The sequence below is a fragment of the Pezoporus flaviventris genome, unplaced genomic scaffold (assembly GCF_033815535.1).
Source record: "Pezoporus flaviventris isolate CSIRO_AGI_PZ_B2104156 unplaced genomic scaffold, CSIRO_AGI_Pfla_v1 ptg000100l, whole genome shotgun sequence".
Taxonomy (NCBI): Eukaryota; Metazoa; Chordata; class Aves; order Psittaciformes; family Psittacidae; genus Pezoporus; species Pezoporus flaviventris.
In genome coordinates this window covers 2,792,458-2,817,144 of record NW_026892648.1, presented here as the reverse complement: position 1 = coordinate 2,817,144, position 24,687 = coordinate 2,792,458, and the positions used below count along the sequence as shown (strand labels likewise).

The window sequence follows — 24,687 nt, the reverse complement described above, 5'->3', positions numbered from 1 at the left end:
TATCTATCTGTGCCGTCTCCACCACAGCCATTGATAGCCATTTGGGGGATTTCTCTTTCTTTCCAGCCAGGAGCATCACCAGACCACAGTGGTGCAAAGATGCTGAGCAGAGAGTGGAGAGAACACAGACGGTCCTGCTTGCTGCCCAAGGTAGAGGCTGAGCATGGACACACTTCATCGCACACATCCAGAGCCCCAGAGCCACTGTTGTCACTCTGGAGGCTCTAGGGAGGAAGCAAGTCATGCTGGTCCAGCAGGGCCAGCTCCCTTGGTGGCCATGCACAGGGCAATGGGACAGACTGCACCCTATGCAGACCCCAGTGCTGTCACTAGCCAGCCCAGCCACATCCTCCACCACATCCTCCACATTGATCCAAGCACCCCAACCCCTCTGCCTTGGAGAAGTGGAGATCCCCCAGATGCCTGGGCTCCTGCTGGGCCATGGAGAAGTCCCATCACCATCACCGCACCTGACTCAACCTGCTCAGCCTCCAGCCCCAGCTCCCTTCTCAACCCATTATGCAACGGATGGGGCACAGAAGAGGATGCCAGCACCCTGAGGTGCAACACAGCAACACTGGACCCATGTGTGATGGGATCTCCTGGGAAAATCCCAGGGACCCGGGGAGCAGCTGGTCCTCTGAAACAGGGCCAGGTCCTGTCTTCCCAGGGGCAACACAGCAGGAACGTTGTCCAGCCACCAATAAACATGCTCAGAGGGGCTGGCAAGCACTGGGAGGGCCTTAGCCCTGCCTAAACGAGATGGGCCAGTGCGAACTACAGCTGCCCAGCCCCGAAATGGGATGGCTGACAGCTAATTTATCTCCTGCGCAAAGATAAACAGAGCCCGGGGGCCCCGCGGGGCCGGGAGCTGCATTGAGTCCCGGGAAGGAGGCTCATTTTTCCACAAGAGCCTCTCTGGCGAGGATGCTGCTCCATGCCTGGTGCTGCTGCATTGCCATGAGCTCAAGGAGCCCCGGGAGTCACCGGCACCATGGCAGGATGAGGGGCAGCTTCTCCACAGATGCTCAAAAGCCATGACCTTTCCCCACAGAGGGGTGCAGTGAATGGGGCAGAGGCTCATCCCGGGCTGTGGAGCCCAAGAGCAAAGCCAGCTCCTGCCGTAGCTGTGGCCAGTGGCTGTTTCCACAAGATGTCCCAAGGAAAACGAAGGACTCAGCTCACACCAGCTGCCCCTGCAGCATGCAGGTAGTCCCAGTGGGGACAGAGCCAGCAGCTCTTGGCACCCAAAGCCTCTATCACCCCATGCCTCTAACACCAGTGCAGCAGTGTGAGGTCTTGGTGTCAAGCTGATGGTGGGAAAGGGCTAAAGCTTCTGTCCCTTGTGTCCCAGTGTTGCAGGATGATGATGATGATGATGCTCATCCACAGGGATCTATGCAAGTCCTGCAGCTGCACTCGCATAAAAAGCCCAGGGAAGAACAGGCACCTCCTTTACCTTCTGCCAAAGTTGCCTGCATAGAAAAAGGGGTCAGGAGAAAATTGGGAGGCAGGCAGGTGGAGACGGAGTGTGGGGACATCACGGGGATGTGACTGTGGCTAAAGCCCTGTGCTTCCCCAGGGGCTTTGGCCCTCCTGGGGCTGTGAGGTGCTGTGGGTGCATCAGTGGTCAGGCTCATCCCATGTTCATCCCAGCTTACACCCTCATCTGATGTCTGGAGGCATGCTTGATGGTACCTGGTGCCTCAGTTTACCCTGCTGCAAGGGCAAGCCAGCAGCACTTAGCACCTCCAGTGCCAGAGGAGATGCATGGCCTCTTCCTGCCCATGCCAGGCAGGGGCCAGGGCTCTGGGATCCTGTTTTTTTTTGCACTGACCCCAACCAAGGTACCGTCACACACAGCACCCCTCAGGAGGACCCCTCGGAAGCCCCAGCATGGGGTGTGCTGCCATGATCTATGTACTCGTACAAGCACTTATTGCTGTCCCCAACAACATGCATACATGCACACGCACACACTGCACGCATTCGGCCCCTCTGACAATGCACGTAGCTGTACAGATCATAGAATTATAGAATCAACTAATCTGGAAAAGGCCTTTAAGATCATGAAGCCCAACTGTCACCTCAGCACTGTCAAGTCCACCACTAAACCATGTCACCCATCTACACCTTTAGTGAACACTTTCAGAGACAGTGACCCCACCACTGCCCTGGACAGCCTGTTCTAATGCCAAAGCACCCTCTCGGTGAAGAAATTGCTCCTAATACCCAGTCTAAACCTCCCCTAGCACAGCTTGAGGCCATTTCCTCTTGTCCCATCACTTGGTACTCGGGAAAGGTGACCATGAAGCAGCCCTTTGGGGGGAAGGATGCCTCCAAAGATACTTGGACACATACACAGCATGTACAGACACAAAAGCAGTGCACGCTCCTGGTGCATGTGCACAGATTCCCCTTCAGACACACATGTATTACATTCACCTCTCCCAGCGCACATGGACACATGCAAGCCCAGACAGCCTGCACACATGCACGTGGTGGATGCTGGGCTGCCCAATGTGCACACATTCACCTATGCAAGCACCTACTGACTGCACAAACACACACTGCACTGTTTTCTCCCAGCACTCACAGGTATCCACACATAAACCCTCTGTGTATGCGTGCAATGGGTTCAGCTCTTAGAGACACAATTACAGACCCCTTGCACAAGCCCCTACACAATCCTCTCTCCCCATACATACATGCATGCACCCCTGGACACCCTACACACTCCCTATGCACTTCCCTCTCCCCATGCATACATGTATACCCCGCACACCCCCCTATGCTCTCCGCTCTCCCAGTATATACTCATATTCACCTCTGAACACCCCACTATGAACTCTCTCGCATACACAAACCGCTTCCACCCAGCCCCCTGCACCCCCGGCCCCTTCCCCTCCCGCGGACCCGGTCAGGGCTGCCCGACCCGGCTCTCAGCAGACCAGTCCCCGAGGCGATCCCGCGGGGCTGCCGCAAGCCCGGCCCTCCCCGGATGACTCCCTTGACGTGCGCTAGCAAATGGGAGCGGGGAGGGGTGTTGCTGCCTGCGTGCCACTTGTTGCAAAAGAGAGGAGCAAAAAAAAAAAAACAAAAAAAAAAAACAAAAAAAAAAAAAAAAAACGAAGAAAGAGAGAAAGAAAGAAAAGAGGAAAAAAATCCCACCCACCCTCATCTGCTGCGGAATAAAAGAAATATCGGCGGGCGCGGCGCCATGTGAGCGGCGGGCCGGGACCGGGCGGAGCAGCCGGCCGTGCCCCCCGGGACGGCGGGGCGAGCCCCGGGCGGCGCTCGGAGCCGGCGGCATGGTGGAAAACCCCAGCCTGGCGGCCAAACCCGCCCTGGTGAGGGACGGGACGCAGCGGAGGGGCCCCGGTAGCGCAGGGGTGCGCGGTGGGAGCGGGGTGGGGGCATCCCCGGTTGAACGGGAAGCGGGGTCCCCGGTGGGAGCGGGAGGAGGGTCCCGGGAGGAGAGGGCACCGAGGGAAGAATCTCCGGTGGGAGCGGGACGGGGTTCCCGGAGGGGCGGGGGCGCCGCGCGCTCGACAGGAGACGGTTCCCGGTGGGACCGTCGGGGCGGAGGTCTCCAGTGGGACCGCGGAGGGGGTCCCCGGTAAGACCCGGTCCCCGGTGGAACCGTGGCGGGGGCTACCAGGAGAACACGGGTTCCCATGCGGAACGCGGAGGGGGGCTCCTCGCAAGACAGCGACGGGGATCCCGCGTCGGAACTATTCCCGGTGGGAGCGGGGAGGGTGTCCCCCCGCGGAGCGGGGATGGGGTCCCGGAGGGCTGGGTCCCCAGTAGGGCAGAGTGCCGGGCGGTCCCGGCGGGACGGGCAGCCCCTCCGGCTGCGGGTACCGCTCCCGGTGTGCCGGTGGCTCCGCCGCCAACTTTTGGGCAGGGCCCCCGGGAGCGTGGGGGAAGAGCGGGTGGGGTGGGGGGTGCTTCCTCCCTTCCCTCCTCCTCCGGCGGCGGCGGCAGCGCTGAGGCCGTGCCCTGTGCCCGCAGCCGGCCGCCCCTCCGCGGGGGCCGGGGCCGGCGGGGGGGCTGCGCTTGGCGGCGGTGATGGAGAGCCTTCAGCGGCAGCAGGCGGCCCGCCTGGCCCGCGGCCCCGACGGCGCTCCCCGACGGCCTCCCGCTGAGCCCGGTCCTGGCCCCGGGCCGCTGCCCGCCGCCCCTCGCCGCCGCCCGGTCCCCGACCAGCGCCCGCCGCCCGCCGCCGCTGGGGAGGAGGAGGAGGAAGAGGAGGAGGAAGAAGAAGAGGAGGAGGAGGAAGAAGGGGAGCCCCGGGAGCCTCCGCCTCCCCCACACCACGAGTGGACCTACGAGGAGCAGTTCAAGCAGGTAGGAGGCATCCGCCACCCCAGCATCGGCTGCTCCAGGCAGGCATCCCTGGTGTCCCCCATGAACTCAGGGTTCAGCCCTCCCTGAATGGATGCTGCTTACACCCCCCACTACCCGCTGTTTGTGTCCCACCCTAAATGTGCAGCCCCACTGTCCCAAGCTTCATCCCCGTCCCACCCCAGGCATCTGTTCCCCCAGACGTTATGCCACCCTAAATGTGAACCACCCAGTCTCCCTCCACTGCCCCCAGACCTCACCCCAGGCAAGTACAGTCAGTGCAACCCAGCATCCCTGTCCCAGAGACCCTTTCTGCCCCAAATGGGTACCCACATAATACTCCTCATTGGCCCTGTCCCTGAGCCGTGTCCCACTCCAACAGGCATCTTCATGTGCTCTCCATCTCCCTGCCACCGTCTCCTCCATCTCACGCGTACTTCATGTCCTCCATCTCTTTGGTGTCCTCTGTGCCTGTTCCCATGCCCCACAGCATGACAGTGTGCCCAGTGTCCAGCCACCTGGTACCCTGTGCCCACTGACCCATGCAGGCTCCATCCCTGATGCTTTCTGTAATGGATAAAACAGTGTCCCCTGTCCATGAAGGTTTTTCAGAGACAAACAAGGGCAAAGGCTCTAGTGCATGGTTACCCCAAGGAGCTGGCGTGCCAATGAGCCGAGCTCCTCTGTGTTTCTGTGAGGACCAGGGTATATTACGGGTGGTCAGTGTGGCACACTGATTTCTCATACTGGCTGGAGGAGGCCATGTGTCAACCCTGTCACCTCACTCCTTGTGAGTGTAGGGAAGACTCCCATGCCATTGAGATCTGGTGCAGGGAAAAGGCTCTGGGGGCTTGCATATAGGGTGAAGGAAAGGCCTGTCTGTATTTATTGTGTGTTTATCCCATCCGTGCTGCCCTGGTTCGCATGCAGTGTGTGCTTCTCTGTACACGGTGTGGGTGTGGACAGCACAGCACCAGGTCGGGTTTGCGCTTCCCGTGTGCTCAGCTTGGTTGCGGGGGGGGGAAAGCAGAGACAGAGACGTCCCTGAGCAGCTGGTGTGTGGCTGTTTAGGATGGCACTGCTCAGAGGGCAGTGAGGTGAGGGGACTTCCTGGCTCATCCACAGTGTTTCTGGCAGGAAGGGATGAAGACAGCAGCAGGGACCCGACTTTCGCGGGGTGCTCGGGGTCCATGCCGCTGCCTATTGTGTTGTTCAGAGGGGCCAAGGCTCATCCCGCTGTGCTGCGTGCAGGCAGGGCACGGGCAGCATGTGCCCTGTAGCTGTGCTCGGGGTAAGCTGTTTCCCCGCAATCAAGCCGGGGAGGTGCGGGCCGTGTGAGCCGCACAGCCCCAGTATCTCGTCCGGGAAGTGCTGCGTTACACCCCGCCGCGCCGAGAAAGGCGGACTGTCCGGTTCCCGGGTCAGCCCGGAGGTGGGAAGCGGCTCCTCCCTCCCCGGCTTTACGAGGTGAAAGCATCCCCGGCATTTCTCGTCCCTAAGCCTCACGCCTGGCGGGGGCTGCCCTTGCTCTCCATGCGGGGCAGGAGCCAAGCCGGCAGTGCGGTGTGAATACCGGGAGGTGGATGGCAGGGGATAAATCCTGCCACCGCTTCCCAGGGTGAGAGCTGGCTTCTTCATTGCTTGCTCTACTTTTTCTCCAACTCTGGTTGGAAAAGTGATGTATCTGTACTCCAAAGACCCACACTGTGGGTTTCCTACATGGTGGCATATCGCAGGTGACAATGGGATGTCCCTTATGTTCAATACTCTAGGGACAAGAGGCCCGAGTGCCTCTGGATGGCTTATATGGGATGGGACAGAGAGAGGGGAAAGGAGTTTCTAGGACCAGCCCTTCCTTGCCTTTGCGTGGGGCTGCCTCTTCTGGGGTGGCAGTTTGGATCAGGCTCCGGTGCTGGCTTGCCTTGGGGTCTGCAGGGTGTCTGTCACTCCTATCTCTGCCCTGTGATCATCTGGGAGGGGACATACCCCTGCCTGGGAGGGACGTGTCTCCCCTGGCTTCCCCCAGGCTGCAGGGCTGTGCCTTGCCCAGCCTGGGGAACAGGTTCTCTGCTCTCCGCAGGGGCTATGTTGGGAGGGTGTCCGCGCTCAGCTTTCGCAGGGGCTCTGGTGTGTGGGGCACGGAAGGCAGCGCATGCCTGGTCACAAGCTTATGGAGCACAGTCAGTGTGGGCATGGGGCTGTGTTTCCCACAGGGACACCCTGGATGGCACTGCTGGCATCACCTGGGATGGGTCTGGGGTCTGTCATCTCCTGGGGGGCAACAGTTCAGTGAATGGGGACCGCCAAATCCAGGCTGGTTTGCAGAGGGTGGGTTCTCCGCAGCAAGGAGGGGGCTCTGATGGGGATAGGGTGTGAGGTTGGTGCAGGACCAGCTGCTCAGGGTTTTACACGCAGTGCTGTAGTGCTAAAAATGGGAGCAGAGGATAAGGTTGCAGCGCAGAAACCCATTGAGGGTTAACAGGCAAACACTGCTTCAACCCAGAGGAGCATTTTGGGGAAATATCCCTTGTGTTTGCCCTTGTGTTATATGTTTCCTGTGGCGCCGGTTTGGGGGGACTGGCAAGACCTTTGCTCTCATCTGGGAGGGCTACTGTGATATTCGAGGGTTGTAAGACCCCCTCACCCCTGCCTCTTGCATCAGCCCCCGGCGCCGGGCTATGTACACTTGATAAGGACATATGGGTAGAGCCCTGGGCAAAGGTCCAGGAGGTCTGCAGTCAATGCTGCAAGGCAGACCTGTCCCCAGGACCGACTGGGGTCTGACTGTGCACTACCCATGAATACCCCTTCCATGGGGATGGGAATGCCGCCGCGTTACAGTGCTGCAGTGCTGCATCACGTTTGACTTGCAGGGCACCAGGAAGAGACTGGCATTGCTGGTGCCAGCTCAGCCCCATGTATTCAGCTTTCCTCACTGGAAAGCATGCACATACATAGGGATGCATGCCCTGGTTTCCTCCAAGCGACGGAAGAGCAGCACCCAGCTCTTCCCTTTTTATCCCCCTGCTCTTCCCAGAGGCGGCACTGTGGGAAGGCTCAGGGCAGGAGGGTCTCAGACATCTGGGTTTGTGTCCATCTCTCTGGCAGCAGAGTGTTTGCTGGCAGGAGGGTGCCATCCCTGCCAGGGCCCCTCCAGCACATTCAGACCCATCTGGATGCAGTTGGGGCGCATCAGTACCCCCCTGGAGCTCCTTCCTCCCTGCCTGGGAGCAGCGGGGGGGGGGGGGGGGGGGGGGGTGAAGACCCAGCCAGCCCTTTGGGTAGCCTCAGTATTTAATATAGGGATGCAGTGGTTTGTCACCATCTTCTGCCAGCCCCGGTGTGGCTGCTCCTCCTCTTGCCACCGTGCTGCTCCCGCCCTGTCTGCCCCCCCGATGCCGGCAGTCACCTCTTGCACCCACTCACCCTTTACATATATTTAGTGAGGCTCATTGGCTGTGCCTCTCAAAGCCTGGAGGAAAGCGCTTTGAGTTGGCTGCAGCCCTCCTTGTGCCACAAACCTCAGCCCCATGCCTTGGGGCCATCCCAGAATGGGGTGGCAGAGTGCGTTCCACGCCATCCTGTCTCTGTCCCCATTCCGTTCTCCTGTAGGGCTGTCCCTGCCTGCAGGGAATGGAGGCGGCTCGGGAGGGGGATCCTGGGAGAGGGAGGTGGTCTCCCTGCCCCAGTGTGTCCGTGTCCGTCCCCACCCGTCCCGTCCGCCCCCCCCCCCAGTGCATCTTCAACCCAGCTGCAGCAGTTAACCACCGAAGGACTCCCAGAGCTAAATTAGAGGGTCTCTGGTTACAATGCAGAGCTGGGGGATGATGGACGTGGTGTTTGCTCTTGTCTGTGTCTCCCTGGAGGTTTCTCACCAGCAAACGTGCAGCAGAGCTCTGGGACCACCTGCATCGGGGAGGTGGTGGTGGTGGCAAGGGTCAGTGTGCTAATCCCCTGCAGCGGCAGCTCTGGCAGCTCCAGCAGCCCAGTACGAGTGCAGGGGCACAAGGCAGGAGCTGCTGGTGTATGGCTGGGAGTGCATATGGAGGTGTTCTCTGTGTGTGTGCATATAGAACAACAGCGTGCATGTAGGGGTGTGTATGCACCATGCATGTGCCCACATGCATATGGTGTGCCCACGCATGTCTGAACATACCTGTGTGTATGTATAGGGACACATGTAGTGTCCCAGTGTGTGGGGGCACTCCTGTATGTTCATGGACCAGTGTTTCCGCATGTGAATCCATGGGTGTTTGAGACAGGGTTTGGGGGCTGATCTCCCCTCCAAGACCACCCCTATGCCCCCTGCCCCAGCCCACAGTGCTGAGCAGTCCTGGTGGGTGCTCCCAGGGCTCTTCCCAGCCCCACGACAGCCCGGGGGATGCCGAGTACCTCAGTTGCTGCTGCGACACCGTCTCCCAAACAGTCTCAATCCCAAGCTCTTGGGACCTCCAGATAGGAGGTGTAAAAACTAATCAGAGTGGGAGAGGAGCATTGACAGAAGCTCCCACCCTGGCTCCCTCTCAGCTACTGCCCCAGAATCGGATGTGAGGAACCTGGGGAGATGCACCCCTTCACTGACTTTGCCTCTGCTAATCCACTGTTTGGCTTAATACTGGAGGTAAATTCCATGTGCCTTAAGCACTGTGGTGGGGACATGGGACCTTGCCCCACAACATCGCCCATGGACTTTTGCAGATTCATGGGGGTATGGGAGCAAGCTCACCTGTGTGGGGGGTACGTGTGCATAGAGGTGCATGAGAGTGCAACAGGGAGAGAGTGTATAGGGAACACATGAACATGCACAGGGGTGAGTGTGTGCTGGGAAGGTGTGTTCAGGGGCTGCATGAGTGTGCAAAGTATGTACAGGGGAATGCGTAGGAGATGTATGAGTATGTACACGATGATCTGTGCACAGGAGGAACATATATAGGGGATGTGTGAGCACGCACTGGAGGTGTGTATATGTGCATAGAGTGTATAGGGGACGTGTGAGTGTGCACAGGGTGGGGGGTTGTGTATAAAAGGTGTGTGTGGGTGCACATGTTGTGGGAATGTGCACAGGATAAATGCGCGTGCGCAGGAGAAGTGTGTAAGTGGTGTGTAAGTGTGCACAGGAGTCTCTATGAAGAGAGAGAGCCCATCTGGGCCTGTGTGGGGTGCTGGTGCTGGGGGGGTGTCCCCGTCCTTAGTCACCCTGGGATGACTTGAGGAAGGACAAGGAGGGAGAGGCAGGGATGGAGGGGAAAGCAAGGATGTAGGGGGAGGCGGTGGCATGGCAAGCACCACGGGTCAGCGAGGTTAACCCGAACAAATCCCCTCATTGACTCCCTGCCTGCTCAGCCATGAACGAGTAACAAGGGGCCGATCGCGGGGGACACAAGCTCACTGGGAGGCAGGACCCTCCCTTCCCTGTGCCACAGCCCCCAGACAGAGCGATGTGGGCCGGATGGTACCCATGGTGGCACCATGCGGCGTGTTTCCTGTGGCTCCAGCCCTTAGGGAAGCAATGCCAGCACCCCGTGCCTCGGTTTCCCCTCCTGCAAAGTGTGTTGAGGAGAAGATTAGGGACCCTGCAAGCCCCTCCTTCACCCCGGGGCCAGGCTGTAGGTAGGGGGACTGCTGTCTCAAGGCCAATGCTGCCATCAAACAGTCCCCAACCTTGAGCGAAGCCGGGTTAATGTTTGCAGCAGGCAGCTCTCCCAGCAGCGGCAATGCCTGCTGCGGTGGGGAAGGGGGGTTTTAATGACCTGCTGGATCCGCCACATTATCAGTGCTGATTAAACCTGCTGCTCTATAAAGCGCCGTTAAATATTAAGCATGATGAAAGGCTTATGAGGGAGAACCGCAGCACTGGGACAGGGCTCCGGATGGAGGGGTCCAGCCACAGCAGTGGGGTTGACTGCTGGGGCTGGGGATGTTGGGGTGAGCAAGCACCCCTGGACTTATCAGGGCTGTGGGAGCAGGAGAGCAGCCCCCTTCCCGGGGAGCTGGCAGCACCTTCGAATGCAGCCGGTGTCCCAGCAAAGCCGTCCCATAACCATTAACTTATTAACGACTGGTGGCGGAGGCGAGCGGTGGCTCACAAGGTCAGGGGGTGGTTTGTGCCCGGCAGGGAATGAACTGCCCCCCAGCTCTAGCACTGGGGAGAGGAGGGAGGGCATCCACAAACCCTCGGCTCCTTTGTGTGTGTCCCGTGGCTGGGGGGGGCTCTGACTGTGGACACTGTTGGTGTCCCTGCACCCCAGCGTGCACAGGGCCGGGCATGCATTGGGAATAGCCAGTTCCTGTGACTGTAAGCATGAAGGGTAAACTGAGGCATGGATGGCTTTCCTGTCTCCCTCTGTGTCCAGCCTTCAGATTGGACAGAGCCTTGGTGACATGGCCTGGTGTGAGGTGTCCCTGCCCATGGCAGCGGGTTTTAAGGTACTTTCCAACCCTGACCATTCCATGATTCCATGCTATCAAGACACAGAGGACACCCCAGTGTCTGGCTGTGCACCATCTCCCTGGGATAGGAGCCAGGGACCCCAGCTCAGAGGTGACAGTGGTGCTCAGGAGGGGTGCAAGGACCCCAAACCAGTCAGCCACTCATGGTGTGGTGGGGTGTGTGGGGGGATGAGCGTTACCTGGGTTCCCTGCGTGAACAGCAGCCAGATAGAAAAATTAGCAGCACGCTAATCAATGTGGTGCATATTAAGCGGCTCAGGGTTGGGGGGGGGGGAGGGATGCGAAGCAGGGGGGAACCAAGCAGGGTCGGGGATCGATACAGCTCGTATTAAGTGGATTAAATCCTGGCTGCCGATCTGAGCCCCTGTTGCCAGTGGGAGGTGGGAGCTGAGCGGGAGCTGCGGGGGGTCCTGCTGCTATTGCTCCCCTCGGTGGCAGGGTGCTGAGGGTCCAGAGGGACAGGGCAGCCCTGAGATGCTTGAGGGTGCGTTATCACCTCACTGCATCCTTTCTCTAAGGGATCAGCTGGGCTGCGGGGTCCCAGCTCCATGAGAGGCATCTTCTGGGTGAGTGAGAGGTGCTAATGATGTTATTTAATCGCAGCGAGGAGGAGGGGCAGGCACAAGGTCTATTCGTATCCCTTTAATAAAGCATGTTCGACCCGCTGACCTCTAACCTGCCTGACAAGCCCCGTTATCCCCATCCCTTAAGGAATAAAGATGTCGCCATGGCAATGGGATGATGGGAGGGAGCGGGGTCCCTGGACCTGAGTATGGGTATGAGGACATCCCCCTCTGGTCCTGCACCAGCACCCAAGTGGTGGTGTTGGGTGGAAGTAGGATAGTGCTGAGACTGCTGTGGTTTTTGGGGGTATGAAGCACTGTGGTTGGGGTCCCTGAGTTCAGCAGAGCAGAGCCGTGGTGTGCATCGGTGGGATATCGATCCCACGGCTTGACAGTTTAATACTTCTGTTTATAGAGGAATATAGTTACATCGATGGCGTTAAATGAGTTACTAATTATATCAATACAAACATGATTAAAAGGGTCCTTGCTCATAGGTCACCGCAAGCAGGAGCCACTGCTCATGTTGCACAACTGCCCCTGGGCAAGGCCTGCTGGACCTCTCCGAGGTGCAGGGGGGGCTCTGGGGTGATGTGTGCCCCTGCAGGGTTTGGGGCGTCTGTCTCAGGGGTTTCCCTGTCTCTGGGGTTGTGCATGCCACATCTGGGGCTGTGCATGCTGCCTGGGGCTGTGCATGCCCATCCGGGGTTATGCGTGCCTGTCTAGAGTTGTGCATGCATGCGTGGTGTTGTACGTGCCCGTCTGCATTTGTGGTTGTCCATACAGGGTTTTGCACATGTGTATGGCGTTATGAGTACCCAGCTGGGGTTGTGAGTGCTCGTCTGGGGTAGTGTGTGTCCATCCAGGGTTGTGCATGCACATCTGGAGTGCATGCCCATGCAGGCTGTACATGCACATCTGGGGTGCATGCCCATGCAGGGTTGTGCATGCACATCTGATGTTGTGGATGCTCATGCAGAGTTGTGTGCACCTATGAAAGGCTTTGTATTCTCACCCAGGCTTTTGCCTGCCCATAGGAGGCTGTGAATAGCCAAATTCCTGTGTACAGATTTGTACCTGTGCAGGTTGTGTATGTATATACAGGGTTGTGCACACTTGTGTGATGGTCTGTGTGCCCATGCAGGGCTGTGCATACTTGTGCAGGGTTGGGCACACTTGTGTGATGTTCTGTGTGCCCATGCGGGGCTGTGCATGCTTGTGCAGGGTTGCACATGCCCATGCAAACTTGTGCGTGATGCTGGGCGGTTTTGATGTGCTCCTTAGATAGTCAGTCCCCAAGTCAGGCAGGAGGGGACCACGGTGCTCACCCTGCAGGAAGAGGAACAGGGTGAGTGGCAGGGCCCAGAGCCCTAGGTAAGGGATGGAGTTGGCTTCTTCCAAGGGGTTGGGGCTGTTTGGCCTGATTGCTGTAGCAGACCACTACCCATGCCACCACCCATGTGCCACTTCTGCAAAGTGATGCTTGGATTCCATAGCCAGCCTTAACTGGGACCCACCCCACCCCTCATCAGCAAGAATTCCCCCAAACCACCTCCTCTCCCACCTGAGCATCCCCAAATCCGATGGGATGCCCAGTGCATCCCCAGCACACCAAAGGCTGCTGACTGCTCCCTGCTACTCAGCTCCGCTCTCGTCTCCACTTTAAAGCTGACCTTTGCTCCCTGTTTGATGTAATGTGTCTTTGCATCCCTGTACTCTGCAGATAAAAGGTTAGAGGTTAATAAATGGTGTAAAAATAGATTCCAGCGCTTGGAAATCACACGTTTTGGGGGTTGGAGGCAATGGCAGCACAGGTGGGATCCTGCCTTTTGTGGTGAGAGGAGAAACACAAGTGACGCTCGGATGTAGGAGGCCACTGGCTGGGTTGAAGTCAGTGGCTTCTCCCTGCTATGGGATAGGTAGAGGTTACTGGTTTGGGATGCTTGCTGCTGCTTTGACAGGCCAGGAGACTGCAGGGTTGGAAACAGGGTTTGTGTGGAACCTTGGGGGTAAGAGCCCTGCTGCAGGCAGGGAGATGCATGCAAAGCCTGGCTCACACAGCCTCCCTGGGACAGAAATCAAAGCAGCCCCCCTGGAGCTCTGCTCCGAGCCTGACCTAGTTACTGTAATCGATGGCTTGAGGAGCTCTGGGGAGAGGGCAGGCGATGAGGAGTGGGCACAGAGCAGAGCAGGGAGCACCACGGTGGAGGAGAGGCACAGGGTGATGGCACTCAGGGGTCAGGGCATCCCGAGAGCACTCTTCTGCAAGGAGGGGACACAGATGAGTAGCACCCAGAGGGTAAGGAAGGGGCAGAGAGGGAGTGACTCAGAGCCAGACCATCAGCACCCATGGGTCTGGTAGGAGACTGGCATTAGACTAGGTTAGGGACAGGCATTTAACACCTATCCCCATGGGTTATATGAGGGTCTGCGTTAGATGTGTCTGTCCAGTGATGGGAACTGTGGGGTGTGTGTAGGACTTGTGTCCCCCCAAGTCCTCCCGGTCCCTGCATTCTCACCTCCCTACATTCCCATGTCCCTGCATCCCCACATCCTTGCATTCACGTGTCCCCACCATGTCTCTGCATCCCCCCCATCCTCACATCCCCACGTCCTTATAGCCTGACATCCCCACAGCAAAGCTCCCTTTATCTGTCCAGTGAATGATGTGCTGTGTGGAGGGGGAGAGTGCTCCTGCTCTATTGGTTTTTAACGGCCTTTCCCAGCACAATTGTTTTTTAAACGACTCAATTTTGTGCCTGACTTTGTTTTCCAGCTTGCATTTCTTTGTATATGTTTTGGAAATCCATTCTGGACTGCTGAGTTTTGTTTCTTTTCAATGGCTTTAAATTCTTGCCGGGCTTGCTGGGAGGAATTGGTGTCTATAGCGCCTTCGATTGGTGCTAATTTTTCCTTCATGTGCTCTGACTTTTACTGCTGGGCCATCGATCTGGCGGGCTCCAATTTGTCATGGTCACCTAGGCACTGTGCTGGAATCAGGCGAGCCCTGGCTTCTGCACGGAGCCGGCACTTCATGTCCCTGATGTAGGGGCTTCACTTGCCTCTGCGGTGTCATCCGTCAGCTCAGCCTTGGGGTCTGTGTCCGTGTGTCCGGACCCGTGTCCATCCAATACACATAAGTGTCCTCACAGCTGAATGTGTGCATCTGTGTAACCGTGTGCACACTCAGTAGCTTGCACACGCATCAGAGCACCCACGAAGTTGCTGGGACACACGAGCACCAGTATTCGTGCTGCACTCCTCACTTCGTGCTCGTGCGCTGGCACACAGTGCACACACATCTGGCTTTGCACACACACACACTGCAGGAAGTCCGTGTGCTTTGTGGGGACGTGTCACTGCCATGCTCACACCCTGGTCCCCGTGCACAGCTGAGGAAGATGGGTTTGGGGTCCCCATGCCCAAGCGAGGGAGGAGGATTTGGCATCATGGCCCTTTGAAGAGGCACTTATTGCTGTCCTTGGCCATCGATCAGGCTCCGTCAGAGGGTGACACAGCTCAGGCTGTGCTAATCATGTTGTCAATAGCCCTGTCACCCCGGTTCTGTGTGGCAGCCTCTAGTGCTGGCAGCTCCCCCACTGGCACCCATGCCATGGTCCTGCCGGCTCATCCTGGGATGGGACCAGCATCTCCACTGTGCAGGTGCACTGTGTCCCTTCAGTGAGGATGCTGATCCCATGTGGGACATGGTGAGCACAAGCACTGGACAGTGCCAGCAGGATGCTGAGCCAGAGCAGGGCTGAGTGTCCACATCCCAGGGACCTGCCTGGGGAGATCCTGGGATTTGCTGCTGTCCTGCCTACACTGGCATCATCTTCCCAGGGGAAACAGTCATCCCTCCACCTAGGGAAGTGAGGGCAGGGGAAACTGAGACACAGATGCAGTATCTCTGCACCAAGGGTGCAGAATAGTCAGTGGTGTGTGGGCTGCCCATGCCAGGCACAGGGAGAATACAGTGCTGCCAGCATGCAGGGTGCACTGGGGTATCCTGTCTGTGACAAGGGATTGCCTCTTATTGCTGGCAGAGGAGGCTGGCGGGGCCAGGGGTGATGCCTGCTCCTGGTACCAGCAGCACTGACTGCTCTTTTTCCTGCCCCCAGCTCTATGAACTGGATGAGGACCCGAAGCGCAAGGAGTTCCTGGATGACCTCTTCAGCTTCATGCAGAAGAGAGGTAAAGGTGGGTGGCAGGGGTGGGCACCACTGGCACCCCTGCCTTGGCTGCCTGGGGGGGGCTCACGGTGCTCTGAGCCACTCCCAGTCTCTGTGAGCCCCTCAGGTAGGTCCTGCAGTGCCTCCCATCCTCATCTACACATGCACATGTGTTAGCTCACACCCAGCAGATTTGACCCCATTTCTATAGGCAGCACCCACTATGGGGTGCCTGCTGGCAGAAGGTTCTCCCTTGGGCCCCAAGGCTGGGGATGGTGGCAATGCCAATGCAGATGCCTGTTAACAATGCCCGTTAGCAATGCCCAACAGGGATACCCCTTGGTGACAACCGTTAGCAATGCCCATTGAGGTGGGCTGGAGGTGAGGATGGGGATCTGGACATCACCTCATGAATGTCCCCCGAGTCCCCCTGGTCCTAGTGCAGGGCTGTGGGGAGCAAGTGGGAGCATCAGCCCTAATTCGTCCAGCATCCATCAGACACTAATGATGCCCATTAGTAGGACATTTTAATGCTGCCTGCTGGGGATGCCTTGGGCAGTGCCCATTACTGATGCCCACCAGCAGTGCCCAATGAGGATGCTCATCACCAGCATCCTTAGGGATGCCCACAAAGCTGCACTGCAGGAGTGCAGGCAGTGTTCCTGGCAGCACCAGGCACCTAGGGGTTAAGGGCTCACCAGCCAGCCCTGCCGCATTGGAAATCTTTGCTATCGGCATGGGGGGCCGAGCTGGCTCCTGGGGACTCGATAAATGCTTTAACCTTCGCCCTCCCCGTCCGGGCCTGTGACAATTAAAAGTTGCCGAGCGCGGGCGTGTGGCCAGCCGTATTAATTAGAGCCTTTTGCTGGTGTGTGGATTAATGAACATGCCGCTCAATAGCCAGTAAACCCCAGGCAGAGGTTAATGCCGGGCTAATTAACGGGGGAAGGTTTGTGCGGGGGGTGTGTGGAAGCAGTGGGGCTGGCTGTGTGTGGGACAAGGGTGAGCTGAAAGGGGCTGTTGTCCCCAGTCAGTGCCCATGGGGAGGGTGGTGAGGACATCTGCCCGCTTGGGGGGGGGCAGCAGTGGTCAACTTGTGGGTCAAGCAGAGACCCCACAAATTGGTTTCACTCAGGGCTGTGTTGAGGTGGCTGGCGCAGCCATGGGGCTTATGCTGGAGCTGGGATTGAGGTGAGGATGGGGATATGGGTACTACCCCATGAGTGCCTCCCAAGTCCCTCTGGCCCTAGTGCAGGGCTTTGGGGAGTAAGTGGGAGCATCGGCACTGCCTTGGCTCCCCCCAGCATCCATCAGAAACAAGATTCATGGGCTGTTCTGTGGCTTCATTATCTCTCTCTCCAGAGCTAATTAACTCCCTCACCACTGGGGCTGGGGCTAATTAAGCAAGCTCACGGTGGTGCGGGGAGGAGGGAGGGAGCCCGATGCTTCCCAGCTCCTCATCCCTGTGTGTCTGGCTGTCCTGCTCCTGTCTCATCTGTCCTGTATCTCCTCCGAGTGGGTGACTTCGCCCCCCAGGAGGGCAGGCAAGTGTGAATTCACGTGTTACAGTGCTGGATTTTACAGCCAGGTAGCAAAGAAAAGGGACAGAGGGCAGTAGGGCAGGGACAGCATCACAGGGGTCATCAGGAGCTGGATGAGAAGCAGCACCCATGATACCAGCATAAGTGCTTGCAGGAACACCCAGGGGTGCATGAGAAGGCAGCTGCCCCCACCCCCAGACTGCATCCCAAAGGTGGCAGTGGGACAGTGGGGATAATGACCACAGGGTGAGCCCTAATGAAAGGGGCCATGTCCCCCTGATGTCTGACAGGGCAGTTTTGGCACTGGTATTTGTCAGAGGGGCTGAAAAATGGGTTAGGGACAGCCCTGATGGCTCAAGGCAGGGACACCCAGCCCCAGTGGCACAGGGGGGTGATTGTGTCACCCCCGCCAGACATGGGATACAGGCTGTGGAACACCTCATCCCCATGCCCCAACCCCTGTGGCACTCCAGAAATGGCCAACTGGGAAATGGAGGGAATAATTCTGCATTTGCTCAGCAAGGGTCCGCCATCTCCTTGCCAAGCTGAGGGCCCTGCTGATAACACGGAGCCATTAATCAATCAAGGAATTAATTGCAGCACCACAATGGCCGCATCACCTCCCTGAGCTTTTGTGCCGCTCTCCCTGGCCGGGGCTGGGGCCATCACTCTCCAGGGATGCAGACAGGTCCCTTTGTCAGCGGGATGGGCACTGGCAGCCCGCCCTGCACAGCACTGAGATTAATGATGAGCTCCTTTGGATAGCCACCATGCATGGGGATGGGGGAAGAAGGAAGAAATCCATCAATTGGGGTGAGACCGAGCACACTCATTGGCATGTTGGGGTGATGGGGAGCCCTCAAGTTGAGCCCCCATGAGGTGATGGGGTTGTTGTGAGCAGCCCCCAGGCAGGGTTGGCGATGGACTGCTGGCAGGTATCAAGTCAATATCTCTGCCTCTTTCCCAGGGGGATAAACTCCTCTCCCTCTTCCTGAGCAGCCGAACAACAGAGACACACACACACAAAAAAATAAGTTAAATGAACTCAGTAAAGGAATAAAAAGAGCTCATTTTTCAGGCTTATGTGAAGAAGCCAAGCCAATATTGGGGCCATAAATTAGGGATGCTGGAGGATGGCGGTGAGTGACGGCTTCGTTTGAGGGGCGAAGCACAGCTGTGACAGCCTCCCCTGGCCAAATGGATGGCTTTCCGATATTGCCTGAGCCCCGACACCCCGCAGGAGGAATAAATATGGGGTGGGATGGGACAAGATGGGATGGGATGAGATGTTTATCTTTCCTCTACCCTACTGCAGCCCTCAGCCACTGCCTGGACCATTGCCCTGAGGTGCAGTGGGGCAGAGTAAGGCTATGGGACTATTTGGGGGTGCTGGGAAAGTGGGGGGTGAAGGAGGTGTAACTAGACCTGGTGGCTACGTGGACCATTCTGGTCCATGCTGGGCTCACAGAGCCCTAGTAACCTCATGTCCCTTTGCCCCATGGCCTCAGGGAGGGGGGTGATGTTGAGGGACCAGGATCACGATCTCTACTGGGGGCATCTGAAGGGGATTTGGGGTCAGGCCTCTTGAGGCAGGGCACAGAAGGCCCTTAAGCAGCTGGGGAGGCTTTTGGGGAAGGATCTGTAGGTGGGGACCTCCTCTGTATTCTTAGGGAACTCCCTCTCAATGGAGCTTGGAGAGGATTTTCAAGAGAGAAAACCTTTCTATAAGGAGATTATAGGATGAGTCCCTCCAGAAGGGAGGGGAGAAGTCTCTCTTCAGAGACCCTGTATAAAGTTTGATGGGGTCTCTCTTTATGTGGCTCTGACAGGGATACAGTGAGAGTCCTTCTAGGATGCTCTGAGAGATATTTTGGGGAGATGCTCTATTGGGAGCTCTAAGAGTTGTATAGGATAACTCTCTCTAAGGTGCTCTGGAAGAGGCACTTCACCCATCCCACACTTTCCAGATGAGTGTGTACCCATCCCCACCAGCAGCTTCATCAATAGGGACCGTGTGCCAACATGCTGGGGTCTGCCCTTCTCATGGGCATGGTGCTTCTCTCCATGCTTATGGGTGCTCACCTTCATATGTGTCTCCCCTTGTGGGGCAGCTGATACCCACGCTAGCAGTGGGGACAAAGTGGGGACCACATCCGCGGGGAGTATGGGTCCCCGTAGGCTCACCCAATACCCTTTTCTCTCTTCTATGTGCGGCTGTAAGGGACGCCTGTGAACCGCATCCCCATCATGGCCAAGCAAGTGCTGGACCTGTACACGCTGTACCAGCTGGTGACGGACAAGGGTGGCCTGGTTGAAGTCATCAACAAGAAGATCTGGCGGGAGATCACCAAGGGCCTCAACCTACCTACCTCCATCACCAGCGCTGCCTTCACTCTCCGCACACAGTGAGCACCCCCCCAGGGGCACCCACTGCCTCCAGTGTCCCAGAGCCCCAAGTGGGCTCCTTCATGGGGTGTCCCAAAAGGGGATAAAGGGCTCTGACCCTTAGCAGGTGCCACCACCACCATGGTCCCTGCTCACCCCAGGGCTGGCTGGGAGGCACATGGTGTGGGTCTCATCCTGGCTCTCTCCTCATGCAGATACATGAAGTACCTGTACCCCTATGAATGTGAGAAGCGAGCGCTCAGCTCTCCAGGTGAGCTCCAAGCTGCCATCGACAGCAACCGTCGGGAGGGACGGAGGCAGGCTTTCGGCACAGCACTCTTCAACTACTCACCAGTCAGCACCCCAACCCTGCTGGGCTCCCCAAAATTGCCTCTGCCAGCTCTTAGCATCTCCACACACAGCTGTGGCCAGCTCGGCCAACTGCATGCAGTTAAGAAAGGTAGGTGAGGAGCACATATTCCCCCTGGCACATATCTCTCTCCAGGGATGGACACAACTCCAGCAGCAGGGATGTTCCCTGTCTGCTCTTGCTGTTATTGCTTGGGGAAAACAGGAACAATTTTGTTCTCTTAGTCCCTTTCTGGGACTGAGAAGGGTTTATATTTCTCCTGTCTTTGGAGAAGGACCAAGCCCAGAGTGGTGGCTTGCTTGCCCCATGCTAAAGGGATGGAGGTGGCACCAGCAGGGACGGTGAATGGGGTGGATGTGGGGGACGCGCTGAGGTCTCTTGGTCATTGCAGAGGATGGCACGTTGGCAGCAGCAGTGCCGGGGCGCATCGCTATCCCGGTGGGACTGGCCGGCCACCATCTCGCAGCAGCCCAAGCAGCAGCTGCCTCACAGGCGGTGGTGCTGGAGCAGCTACGGGAGAAGCTGGAGACGGGGGAGCCTCCGGAGAAGAAGGTGGCCCTGACGGTGGAGGAGCAGCAGCGGCTGGTGCAGCACGCACTGCAGCACAACCTCCTGGCCGTGGCTTCCCAGTTCCCCATGAACATCAAGATCTCCAACCGAGGTAGCGAGGTGCAACACCTCACCTTGTGTCACCCCATCCCCTGGCGCCCCTGCGGGGAGCAGCAGCGGCTGAAGGGGGGCATTGATGCCTGGAGAGGCCGGAGCCCCTCTTCTCTCTCTTGGGCAGGTTCTTGTTTCTGTTTCTCTTAACACTCATATTGGTATTTCCTTTCCCCAGATGACAGACAGGAGACCGCATTGAACCTGTCCACCAATGGCATTAGCAGTATCAACATGTCAATAGAAATAAATGGAGTTGTCTACACAGGTAAATAGAAGGGCCGCTTGGCCTGTGTAATTGCGGCCGGGAAATCCAATAACTTATAGCCACTGCCTGGCCAGCAAGTCCTTCCTTCAATCTGATGTCTTTACTATAAAATCCATTGTAATGAAGTGGTGGGGCCTGGGGAGAGGGGGCAGGAGAAGGAGGGGGTCAGTGAGGATGGAAATTGGCCCCCAGCAGGGGCTAGCAATGGAAGGTAAAACTGGGGAATGGATGGATGGATGGATGGATGGATGGATGGATGGATGGATGGATGGATGGATGGGTGGATGAGTGGATGGATGGATGAGTGGATGGATGGATGGATGGATGGATGGATGGATGGATGGATGGATGGATGGATGGATGGATGGACGCATGTACTTGGCTGTTAAAGTACAAAAAGTCACCCCCACTGTGGGGGCAGGGCTTGGATTTGGGGTCACCAAATGCTGGTATTCCCAGAGAGTGACTGGGTGCAAGGGTTGGCTGGTTGCAGAGCATGGTGTTGGATGCAGGGGAAGATGTTGGGGTGCTTTGCCAGCACGGAGGCTTTGGGGTAACATTGTGCACCTACCTGGGTAGGCAGTTTATCCCATACCGCCCAGCTCCCCGCCTGCCCAGCTGAGGCACCCCCAACTAATATCTATGGCTTTTCCTTCAGGACTTAAGTATTTAAGGGGCTGGAAAGGGCAGGGTCTCATCAGCATGTGGGGCTGCCAGCCAAATGGCCCTGGGACACCCCACAGGCTGCCCCATGTGGGTGAGGGTGGCTGGGCTGGGATAGACACCAAAGGTGATGGGGGGAATGGAGACCGCAGGGATGCTGGGGACCAGGAGAGCAGGGCCTCCAACCTGTGGCTTGCCCTAACCCCCTTGCTCTTGCTCTCCAGGTGTCCTGTTTGCCCGCCGGCCCCCAGCACCCCCAGCACCCAGTGGAGGGAGCACCCAGAGCCGGCCGAACCCCATGCCTGCCCCGAACCCACTGCTCCCAGCCCCCTCGCACAACCACACTCCCAGCAGCACCTCACCGTAAGGAGAGATCCCCCCACCCAGCAGGGGGTCCCCAGAGCCTTGGGGGGGGGCTGAGCGGTGGGACCCAGCTGGGACACCAAGGTGGGATGGGGGACCCAAAGGTGCCTCTTGCTGCAATACTGAGCTGTGTCCATGCAAGGCTGTGAGCACCCATGTGGTCCCTTTTGTCCCTTATCCCCATGATTGGGGTCCCTCCCACACGCATGCCCTTGGACATACATATCTTCCTCCTTAGTGCTGCCCCCAGGTAACCCACCCCGTACAGCTCCTGCCTGTCCTGCTGCCTGGGGCACCCCTGGGCCCCGCATGCTGCATCCCCTACACACTGCAGCCCCTGTGCCCACATCACTGCATGCAGCTGCAGCTTCTGTACACGTCTTAATGGGTACACTGCATCCTCTGTGTTGCCACACGTAGTGCATCTCTTATATGCTGTCTCTGTTACACACATCTCTATGCACACTGTGTTCCTTATACACACCCTCGATGCATACACTGCATCACCTGCACGTTAAATCCCTTGCACACATTTGCAGTGCCCACACTGCATCCCCTATATGCACCGTTGGTGCCCACATTACCTCATCCATGCACAACCTCAGTGCAAACACTTCATCCCCTATACTCTGCATCCCCTATTCATTGCATCACCTATACACTGCATCCCCTATATACTGCATCCCCTATATACTGCACCCCTTACCCTCTGCAGACCCTCCTGCCCAGCCCTCCTGCACTGCCTGGGCTTGCTGCCCCCATCCTGAGAGACCCCCAGGGCCCTGGGTCCCCACTGGCCACACCAGGGTGGTGGCATCTCAGCCCCCGAAGTCCTCACTCAGCTAAGGGTTCGCCCTGGGGGGCAGATACTGGGGAGACCAGTGGGACTGGTGGGGGTGAGATGTGACAGGTGGAAATGGGGATTATTGGAGTGGGAGTGGGGATTGTGCACTGGAAGGAGCTTGTTGGGGGGAACAGACAGGGCAGGGAGGCCCAGAAGTGTCCCCCACCACCAAAGACCACCCAGTTGCTGGGGTCCCCAGCTGGGGGGCAAGGAGACAGAGGGCACTCCGAACTACCTCGTTGGGGCCAGGCGGGCGCCTCCTCCACCCTCTTGCACCCCTGGGTGCCAAAGCAGGCGAGCGTGGAGCAACGTTCACCTCTACCTCAGCGCGGGGGGCCGGTGCTTGGTGCCGCCGGGCTCCCCACGGCACTCCCACCGCAGCCACGCAACTCTGTGTATCTATTAAAGGAAATGAACTGCTGAACCAAACCAGGGTGAGCATGATGGTATGTGTGACATGGTGCCACCCGCCAAGGTCCAGAGCACAGGATGGGGACAGTTTGGAGGTCCAGGACACCCACACAGCCCAATTATAGTGCCTGAGGCTTCACAGCCCGCCTCGCCTTTTCCTCCAGCACAGGGTTGCCTCTGTTTCTGAGGGCTTTGAGTTGGGAAAAGGTGCCACCAGAGCCCTCAAGCATCAGCTGGATCAGACTGAGCACCAACCCCACCCATGCTAGCCAGGCTGTGGGGCTTCCTGGCCCCATAAGCTGCCCAGGGGTAGCTCACCCGTGGGAGGGAACACCATTAGGCTGCCTGTGTGAGGCAAGGAGCATGGCTTTGAGGCTGCTCAAGCCATGGCCATGGGTCTGTGATGTTCGACCAGGTGAGATGCAAGCAGTGCTGGGCCAGCCCGGCACATGGGTAGTGCCCACAAAGGGCATGGGTGATCCAGCTGGAGCTGGAAGACATGGACACACACATGGGTGCTCATGGGTGCATATATGGGTGCATGTGGGAAAGCATGGAGATGTTGTAAGTCACCACACTCATACGGATTCAGTGGCATACACAGATTCATACTTGCACGTCTGTGTGCAAATGCACAGGCTCACACGTGCACGGTTGTATTTCAAGGGGCACAGGGGGGGCTCCCATGAGGACTCTACCAATCACACCCATGAGGACAGGCTCACCCTGGCAGCCATGAAGCCAGGTTCCTATCACACAAGGGGACAAAACCTCCTGGTTCGCGGGTCACCCCTGGGGAGACCCCCAGACACTCAGGGACACCCCCCAATACCTGTGAGGACACCCCCAGCCCAGACCCGCAGACCCCACCGGGTGGCGCGGGCGCTGTCCATGGTGCTGCAGCGGCGCTGCCCGCCCCGGACCTCGGGGTAGCGGCACTTGGGGACACGGAAGGGGACACGGATGGGGACACGGGTCCCCTGAAGAGGACCCTATTCCTGCCCCGTTCCGGGTCTTCCAGAGGAGCCCTGTAGGTGGGTATGAAGGTGAGGGGGTCTGTGAACAGCGGAGTGTGTGTGTTTTGAGTGTACACCGGGCTGCAGTGGGGTTCCCCTCTGTGTGTGTGTATTTGTGTGTCTGTGCGTGTCCCAGGCTGGTCCCAGGGTGTTTGCTGTAGGGCTGTGAGACAGCTAAGCGCTGGCACAGAGCTCCTGCAGCCACGGCACAGCCCGGCACAGCACGGGAAGCAGAGCTGGAGTGGAATCGATGCAGCCTTAATTGGGGTCTCATGTCCCCTGTCACTGCCAGGCAGTGCTGGCCACAGCTCATCGAGCGCCAGGGCCCTGGGGAGCCTGGAGGGCACACGAAGGCCCGCATCTCCACTCATTACACAGCTCAGGGGGCGATGTGTATTGCCACTCTCCCTGGGGGGCTCGGAGACACAGCTGCTGTCACCTGAGTAACCAGCCTTGATTGATGCCCACTTCCCATGTCCCGCAGGGACTGTAATTGAGTGGGAAGCAAGAGACGGAGGATGCAGGGATGATCCAGATTAGCAGGAGGAGTGCTGGATCTGGCTTCAGAGCTGGGTTGGGGGCAGGTGGCTGTGGTATCAGTATCACTGTAAGGATAGAGACAGGGTTGAATTCC

General features: G+C 58.1%; 1 protein-coding gene across 2 annotated transcripts; it reads left to right on the top strand.

The window, feature by feature from the left end:
• Nucleotides 1–3,131: 3,131 nt before the first annotated feature.
• Nucleotides 3,132–23,074, top strand: ARID3C (AT-rich interaction domain 3C). 2 transcript variants are annotated; one of them, XM_061477172.1, is made up of 8 exons: nucleotides 3,132–3,350; nucleotides 4,015–4,350; nucleotides 15,482–15,560; nucleotides 19,295–19,478; nucleotides 19,674–19,918; nucleotides 20,220–20,489; nucleotides 20,667–20,756; nucleotides 21,644–23,074. In XM_061477172.1, exons 1-8 carry the CDS (start codon nucleotides 3,312–3,314, stop codon nucleotides 21,784–21,786), a joined length of 1,386 nt encoding a protein of 461 aa, XP_061333156.1. In that variant the 5' UTR covers nucleotides 3,132–3,311; the 3' UTR covers nucleotides 21,787–23,074. The 2 variants fall into 2 exon arrangements, with proteins under 2 accessions (XP_061333156.1, XP_061333157.1); XM_061477173.1 differs by having other exon boundaries at nucleotides 3,133–3,350; nucleotides 15,482–15,554.
• The last annotated feature ends 1,613 nt before the right edge of the window (nucleotides 23,075–24,687 follow it).

What these genes read in the sequence shown, in the direction of transcription:
- ARID3C (XM_061477172.1), top strand. Translation starts at nt 3,312, where the DNA reads ATGGTGGAAAACCCCAGCCTGGCGGCCAAACCCGCCCTG. An exon ending in TGGCGGCCAAACCCGCCCTG is followed by an intron (nt 3,351 to 4,014) that starts GTGAGGGACGGG and finishes CTGTGCCCGCAG; the next exon opens with CCGGCCGCCCCTCCGCGGGG. An exon ending in AAATGGAGTTGTCTACACAG is followed by an intron (nt 20,757 to 21,643) that starts GTAAATAGAAGG and finishes CTTGCTCTCCAG; the next exon opens with GTGTCCTGTTTGCCCGCCGG.